The sequence below is a fragment of the Aplidium turbinatum genome, chromosome 1 (genome assembly GCF_918807975.1).
Source record: "Aplidium turbinatum chromosome 1, kaAplTurb1.1, whole genome shotgun sequence".
Lineage (NCBI taxonomy): Eukaryota > Metazoa > Chordata > Ascidiacea > Aplousobranchia > Polyclinidae > Aplidium > Aplidium turbinatum.
Window position 1 is genome coordinate 46,980,985 of NC_137472.1, and position 8,513 is coordinate 46,989,497.

The 8,513-nt window shown below is 34.7% G+C and overlaps 1 protein-coding gene across 2 annotated transcripts; it reads left to right on the forward strand.

Moving 5' to 3' along the window:
• Positions 1–297: 297 nt before the first annotated feature.
• Positions 298–7,424, forward strand: LOC145776550 (alpha-1,3-mannosyl-glycoprotein 4-beta-N-acetylglucosaminyltransferase-like protein MGAT4D). 2 transcript variants are annotated; one of them, XM_082587826.1, is made up of 11 exons: positions 298–477; positions 897–948; positions 1,145–1,321; positions 1,665–1,757; positions 2,190–2,407; positions 3,476–3,709; positions 4,156–4,275; positions 4,683–4,846; positions 5,416–5,516; positions 5,805–5,986; positions 6,381–7,424. In XM_082587826.1, the coding sequence occupies exons 2-11, from the start codon at positions 940–942 to the stop codon at positions 6,583–6,585; spliced, it is 1,503 nt and encodes a 500-aa protein (XP_082443952.1). In that variant the 5' UTR covers positions 298–477; positions 897–939; the 3' UTR covers positions 6,586–7,424. The 2 variants fall into 2 exon arrangements, with proteins under 2 accessions (XP_082443952.1, XP_082443951.1); XM_082587825.1 differs by lacking the exon at positions 897–948 and having other exon boundaries at positions 1,154–1,321.
• The last annotated feature ends 1,089 nt before the right edge of the window (positions 7,425–8,513 follow it).

Genomic DNA, 8,513 nt, shown 5'->3' on the forward strand with positions numbered 1-8,513 from the left:
TTTTTGATTCGGTACTAATCTACCCAGTTTAGTTTTATACATATTTATATATTATATATACATATTTATATTCAGATAGTAATAACTACATTTGATTTAATTCGCTCTGCTTTGCCTTTTTGCTTGGCATTGAGCACTTTTTGTAGTATTAATAGTTTTCATTGTTTTTACATATTTATATATATATTTTATATTTTTAAAATGCATTTATCACTATAATTTATTCAAATAGCCTATAGTATTCATACATTTTTTTACAACTTATTGATGATCTTTAATGTAAAACAGATGTGTATATTTTAAAGTATGAATTTTTTTATTATCTTTATGGAAAGTTGTGTCTAAACCGAAGGTTGGACTTGTCTAAGAGGTCAATACTGTAAAACTGAAAGCAAAATATCAATATCCAACAAGCAGAAATGAAGGAAGTGTAAAAGACTAGCACAAGAAAAGATGAGAAAAATAAGGAGAGGATCGGTGTGATATAAGTATTTGTATTATATGATTAGATCATGAATGTTTTTTATATTAGATTTCAGAGGGCTTAACATGTTTTCGAAATTCTTGTGCTGTTTGTAGTTGGATATTAGGCTATGTTGTTCTTTGTAAGGACTTCTGTTTAACAATCTTTGTTGTGAAGTCTCAATAATTGTGACTGTTTTTTCTCCAGTAAATATTTTTCTTTTGTGCAGTAGCTTACCAATGTTTCTTGAAAATATGATTGTTAAAAAAATAACTGCAGCATCAAGTTTTGATAGTATCTTTCCAATTACTGTAGTTGTGATAGTCAACTATTCCAATGTCAAGTAATCATCTCATGCTTTGTAATGCTATAACGTGGAAGGTTAAACCAAGTGCAAAGTGTCAATGTTTATTAATATGTTCTTTAATTAAAGGATGCTGATCAAAGTCAAATATTGCTGAAGTAATCTTTTACATATGATGCGGGTAAGTTGAGTCATTATAGACAGATCTAAAAGCTATGTATAATTGTATAATGAAGAAGTATCATATCTGTTAAGTACAAGTAACATACTTATATTAAAATAAGCAAGCATGAACAAAAACCTAAATTTATACAATCAGTGAGAGAATTGGAAGTCTTTGTATTTAAAATGTCTATATAATAACTGCTCTATTTCAGGTTATTCAGGTTGCTCTTATCATCTTTGTGTCAAGCTTTATTGGCATTCTCCTGGTCAATCTTAGTGTCATGTTTTCACTGAATAATTTCCTCGCTGAGGAAAATTTGAACAGTTCTTTCCAATATGCTATTCAAAGCATCAGAATGGAATACAACAAGCGCTCACAATTGTTAGAGGTGAAAATGGTGTGACTTTTCATGCTCACGTTTGTTCACTTAAGTCTAATGATGAAGATTTTAGAAGAAAACATGGAATGTGTTAAAAAGTTTGTTTTATTTCGGTAATACATGCTGTGGTTTTTGTTGCAATTAATTAGGATGAGTGCAAGACTTGTGTTATATCAAGCCTGCAATTGCTTTTTTTGTTTATTGCAGATCTACATGAACATTAATTTAGCAGCAGCTTCCACTCCACAAACTGTTTCAAAATTAGTCTTTACTCATATTCGGTATAATATATTTTTAATCAGGCATAGAAAATATTTTAATGTTTAATGAAAATAAAAACATGTATTTTTAGAAAAGAGCAGAGTCCTTGTCTCCATCTGACATTCAAACGTCTGTCGACCCAGATCCCGACGACATTCTTAATGTTATACCACCATTATTTGCAGTAGGTTGAATTTTTTTAAATATTTTATTTCATGAATTGTTCCTAACATGAACATTGAACAGTTTTTTTCATTTATACAGTCTTTGTCTACGTTGTTATTTAGTTATTCGCTGATAAATCCAAGAAAGCCACTACATATCAGATTTCCAAAAATGTCATCAATTAATTAAAAGGCTTATAGTTATAGCTGAAGTCATCGGTCTAAGAAATTCAATTTACACATTGTTATTTCATCCAGGATTTGAAGTCATTATCGATTTACCTACTGTTTGCTACTTTAATAAAGAAATAATGCAATTGCATCCGTTTTAAAACCCTTTACTTCAAACGTAATTCGGAGAAATCCTAGTTTACAAAAAGCTCTGGTTAGGGTAGCCTACTAACAATTAACTTTTCATGAAGCAATACTCATACATTAAATGACATTTGCAGAAATATGCAAAGCCAGGACACACTTTGGGCAAAGGTCGTACAAATAAAGTTTCAATAATGATTGGTGTGCGAGCGGTTAAGCATTTTCACAAAGCTGCCTACCTCCATGCAACTATTTTCAGCTTGTTGACAAATCTGTATCCTGCAGATGAAGAGCGGGTTGGAATTGTTGTATTCCTTGCTGAAAGTGACAAAGACTATGTCTCTTCAGTGTCCAGGTTGCCACTCTTTTTCTTTGAATAAAAACTATTTTTAAAATGCCAACTCAAATTCCAACAATAATTATTGTTTCACTTTACGACAATACATTACACAAAAAATGCGTTGAGTGTAAACATCGACTTTATATACATTATTTCTTCAAAGCTTGTTAACGGTTTGAAGGCCAGTTTTTCAAAGATATGCTTCAAGTTTATATGTTATTAATCTTTCTTTTACGATTTTTTTATATAACATTTTCTTGTATTCTTGGTGTAAGTCCTCATGTAAAACGTTTAGTTTATGAGGAACTAGCTTTGTGTAAAGGGGAATATTTTGCATTTTCGCTGTCTTCATTATATTATTATTAAACGTCATGATTTCTTGATCAGCTGTCGTAGTTTATATTATTTAAAAACTGTTGTTTAAAGCAAATTTTGAATTAGGTCTAAGCCGTTGATATAGGTCTTAGAAAAATATACTTTCTAGCTCAGATTGTTAGTTTGTCAAGAAGAATGAATCTGAGTTGATTTTGGTAGGCTATGAGTTGAAAGTATGAGTTTCCGAAAAATGAGTTGACCTGTGGTAGGCTACAAAACTTGAATATGGAAGAAAAAAAGTGTTTTTCATTGCTTGAAACTGCAGTAGGCTACTTTTTGTCTGACTTCCTTAAAAAGTTTATCGTCAGAAAGTCACTGCCATGTGGTGACGTATTTAAATTATAGGTAAAATGAAACAGAAAAGAAAAAAAGGTGACAATTTGGAGTCATCAAAGTGAATTAATCAATTTCAGTGAAGAAATTCAACTTTGTTTTGCCATTCTTTACTGAAATTATACCACTTTGATTAGCTATATTTCTGCTTTCCATTTCCTTCTACCTAGGCTACCTCACCTCATTTAGGGAAACTTTATTTTGCCAATAAGTTCTTGTAGAAAGTCAGACAAAAATTAGCCTACTGCCGCTTCAAACAATGAAACATTTTTTTCTCAACATATTCAAAAATAAAGCAATTGTTAATTCACTCCACTATAATTTTCACTCGTGCAGTGCAAACTATAGTATCAAACCATATTTGCTTTCATTCAGCATTATCAATACGCTCTTTACTCGCGCGGTCAATAACGGGCTTGTTCAAGTTATTTCTCCTCCGACTCAAATGTATGATGAAGTAAACAAACTGCCTCAAACCGGATCCGATCCCTCAAAGAAGCTGTCCAGCAACGCCAAAGAAGTGTTCGATGCAGCTTATTTAATGTTCTACTGTTACAATAGAACTGATTATTATGTGATAATGGAAGAGGATGCAGTAACAGTCAAAGGGTGAGCGTTGTTCCTCCAGAACAGAAACAAAGTTCTTAACATGTCCTCCATGGACTGCTTTGATCCACGAAAGCTTTAAAGAGAGCCTTTGAATGCATTGATTTTAGGAAAAATTATATCAATTCAAGCAGTAAAATTTATATGTTGAAGAATAAATCTTTGAATGTTTTAAGGTTACTTTTAAAAGTTTACAGTTTCGCAGGCCTGAAAGATGTCTGTGCATGCATGAAAATTTAGAACCACTGCTCTACACAAACGTATTTTTTGATGCAAGTTTAGCCTTTAAAAAGTTTTTTCCCTCGAGAAAATAATGTTTATTTGCATAGCTGCTATGTGATTGGATAGTCATATCCGCTTGTCATGAGATAGATGGAATAAAAAGATGAATAGATTGATGACATAGGCCAATCACTATATGGTTGATAATGTTTGAATTGTACTCACAGTTACATAAAAGCGGCGGAACACTTTGCGCGTTTTTATAAAGACCAATTGTACTTCTTTCTTTCCCTTTCATCTTGGAACACTGTTGGAAAGATGTTTCGGTCTTCTGACATTCCAAAGTGGTAACTTGTCTTCTGTTACAAAAATATTCTGCGATGCAAGTAGCTTAGTATACGAGCCTACTGTTAGAAGTTCATTTTATCTGTACAGTGCACCATACTACTAAATCCTTTCTTACAGTGATGCATTTTCCAAGGAATTTTTCCCTGTTGTGTAGAAATGTAAGTTTAGTTATGTGTGTTCAATGGTATCGAATGAGGAACATCGGCCTTGTGTTGAGCATGGCAGCCATTCCTGCCTTGTAATGATGGTATCGTTGAGAGTATTTTGAAGCCACGGTCGGCCTGGCGTGATAACTTCCAATTTTTGATCACTTTTTGCCATAGGCCTACTACTGATTTCGCTGTTATCAAGCTTCTAAAGATTTACAATTTACAACAGATTTGATAAACTTTGTAATGTTTTGTAGGATTTCTCATTTATTTACTTTTTACGGAGATAAACAACTGAAATGGTTATTGAATGACTACGTGCATGTTAAAGCTTGCGTACCTGGACTGACTAAAATTCAGTGCAAAGCAAAAGAAGAACTTTTAATGCCTGAAAGATTTCCAGGATTGTTTTACCAAACAGGTCAGCTTTCAGATTTACATTTGATAAAAATGTTATGATTTTGTCGCTCTACAACAACTAAGGTCTTTTAGCAAAATGGCTCATATTCAATTTTGTGTCAGAGTTACAATGTCAGTACATTATTACCCGACATATTCTCAATGGGTTATGCAAGAAAGAACATAAATAGTACCATTTTTAAAGTCCATAACATGACCCGACCTGGAATCGAACTCAGGCCTACCAGCACTACAGGCGAAGACGAAGCCCCTCGGCCTCTGAGCTGGTCAGATTTACATGTACAAATTGTACATGTATTTAAAGCAGTTGAAGTTCGTCCGCATCATCACTGACACTATGTCCTTCGACATAATGCATTTCGTTGATGGATGCTACAAGCTTATTCAGTAGGTATATCTAGAATATTATAAGAGTTGCATGTTGATTGTTGAACGTATCCTGTTTCATTTAAATATGTTTCCAACCTACATTCCATGTTCTTGGGTATTAGCCATTATTGAGCTTCTTGCGATGTTTTAGGTAGCTTATGTTTGAAAACAAAGAATGCCTTGTGCAGTCCATTGTTTCAGGTGGAAACGCTAAACAAAATGAAAAGAAATGGATTGAACGAGAATATCTCTTGAACACCAAACAAGTTTCATGGAACGACCATAGAAATCCTTTTGCTCGTGTTTGTATTTTTGTAATTTGTCTTTTACTTGTATCGTTCAGGTTTTGGTATTTTTTTCCACAAAACCACATAGTGGAAATGGAAATAAGCTCTTTACACCATCTGGCGTGTATAGAAATCCGTAGATTGTTGCCAGTTTAAACATTTTCTTTGGCATTTTTATTATAACATTCGTGAATCGTTACATAAAGGTCATAGTTTCATTGTGCTTTCACGAAAGCTGTCTCTAACATATTTGATTAATCAACATTATGTAAGTCTCTTCTTTAATATTCCACGTAACCTTAGATAACCCATTCATTCGGCAATCTGTCCTCTGCCGAGGCCTGGTATAACGATGGTGGAGGAATGAATGAGCGCTTTTACATAAAGCAAAGTCGTGCTGATGATAAAATAACTATTGACTTCGAAAATGCATCAAACATCAGCAAAGTACTTGTCAAGACAGGAATGTACGAGGGGAAAGATAAGTATGTCCAGTGAAAAAATTCGTCAAACAGTTTTTGCTTGTTTTTATTCGTTATTTGAAAATCAAAGTCTCCATGTTTGATTTGTGTGTGAACAAAGTGGAAAAAATCTTGTACGTCCTGCTAGGAAGGCTTCGAAGTCTTTACAAAATCTGCTTAAATTCAATTGGTTGAATAGTTTGGTATATAACGTATCTATTTTAATACAAAAAATTGTTATATTGTTTTTTTAGCTGTAATTTATTGCATATTTAGACCACATCTGCATTTATTCAAGCATTACTTGAATGTTTCTGTTCTTTAGTGTTACCAACAGGGGAATGAGTAAATCGAAAAGTGTGAAAAAATAATTGTTAACCTTGGGATCGTTAAAATGTAGTGTTTTCTATGGTTGCAGAATTCGTGACAGACATGCTGTATTGCAATACATCCTTCCCCGGAGCGGCAAGAAGTCCCCAATCAACTATGAAACATGTGCTTACTTTGATAGCAATGGAGAGGCAGAGTGCCACGTCAACACAAAACTTGTCGCTGGAATACGAATCCACTTTTTTCATGAGCAGTTGAGTCGCATTGGCTTCGATCTCATATTTGTGAAGTAGTTTTACCAGGGATATTGCAGCAGTTGATTACTTCCAGGGAGTTGGAAACAAATTAGAAAAAAATGGATTTTTCTCGCAGAGATTGCTTTATGCACAAGAATACCAACACCATTCTCGCTGTCAGAAAGATGTCTCATAAGATGTGTCGAACATTTAATGACAACATTTATACAAGCAAAAGCATCTTCTCTTCATAGTCTCACTCTACAGCTTATTTGAACTTTTAGGGAAACTTTTAATTATATTCTTGCCAATGTTAATTTCTTTATGAGGTGTCTCATGAGGCAGTTTTGCAGCAGGCATATTGCAAACCGACTGTTTTAATTGCTGCACAAATTCCTGCCTTGTCATTATTTTTATAGCAGGTTTAAATTCATTGAATCTCTCGAGTTTTGTCAACATCAGCACGGCCAAGTGGTAAGAACATTTGCGCGACGTTCGAAAGGACGTCGGTTCGACACCGCTCCAGAGCGAGTGGCTGTAGTTCGGCAAGACACTTGGCGTACTCAAATAATATTGACATGTGGCTCAATGACCACTTCGCTGCTTCCATTTGTATGTTACGTGTGATTACAGTGTGCACACTGTATGTTGTCGTATTAAATAAAAGGGAGAATTTGGTTTTCACAAATGGTCGCTTTTCTAATATTGCGATTTTTGTTTTGGAGCCTTTGCATTTTAATTTGACTGGTACTTGATAGGCTATATCTGTATTGTGGCACCAACCAGCTGCATATCTTCAATACCTCCTGAAAAAGACTGACTCTTTTTCTTATTGCTGCCTTATTTTATTCTACTTTGCAGTTCCGTTGAAATTTTTAATAAAATATGTACAAGCATTTGTTTTTCAATCATTCTACACCAGTATTTTGCTTCAGTGCTAATTAACATTTCAGAAATCGGTAATTAGAAATCTGTCCACTATAAATCGATTTGAAGCAGTGAGCTCAAGGTTGTAGTGTAGCCAAGGCTACTGCTTTTAAGAAAACTATGATGTACAATTGCACATCAATTATATTATCTCGATGAGATGAAAGCAATGTAGGATAAAGTCGAGTTTGAAGTTGTCTTTTTGTTTTTGTTCATATGAAAGGAACGTCTTTATTATCCATGGTCTTGTTTGTGGCATTTTCAGGCCTTGTGCGACCCAGCCATTCCTAAAATCTTTGCTTTTTGCAAGTTGGTGCATTGGCAGCAGATCCACGGCAAGCATCCTTGCAAGTACGACCTCTGGAGAATCCTTCTTTTGCCAGTATGATTGAATGATTCGTTGCTTTTGGTTAGTCTTGGACGTAGGTTGCTTGATCTCAGCCTCAAGTTTCTTAAGACTAATGCGCTCTTTCTTCTCATAGTGATAAATAACAGAAGTTGCCTCTTGCTTTGCATTGAATGTTGCAGTGCAGTAGGCTACTTCCACTTCACAATTGTTTTATCTCTTGATTTAACTAGAACATGTTTTTAAACCTGTGAGTCTGGAAACATTTCCAGTAGGCTACACTCCCTCCATTCACGTGAACCAGACATTATAATTTGGAACAGATTTAGATCAACTATAATGAACCCGCAGGAATATTTCTGAATTGCAAACATTTTTCTCAACTATTTATCATAAGGGAACGTTCAAATATTACGTAACGCTTTTTTTCCGAATTTTTGACCCCCCCCTCCCCCATGTAACGCCAACGTAACGCTTTTTTCAATCCCCCCCTCCCCCATGTAACGCTTTTTCACTACGAATTCAGCACAAAAACTACCATTCCGTACTCGAAAGCGTTACGTAACGTTTTGCTTGAACCCCCTCCCCCCCGATGTGACGCTAACGTAACGCTTTGCATAAACCCCCCCCCTCCCCCTCGAAGGCGTTACGCAATATTTGAACGTTCCCTAAACCAAAAACTACTGTGGCTGGTCCCTGGCTCAGTTTAGTC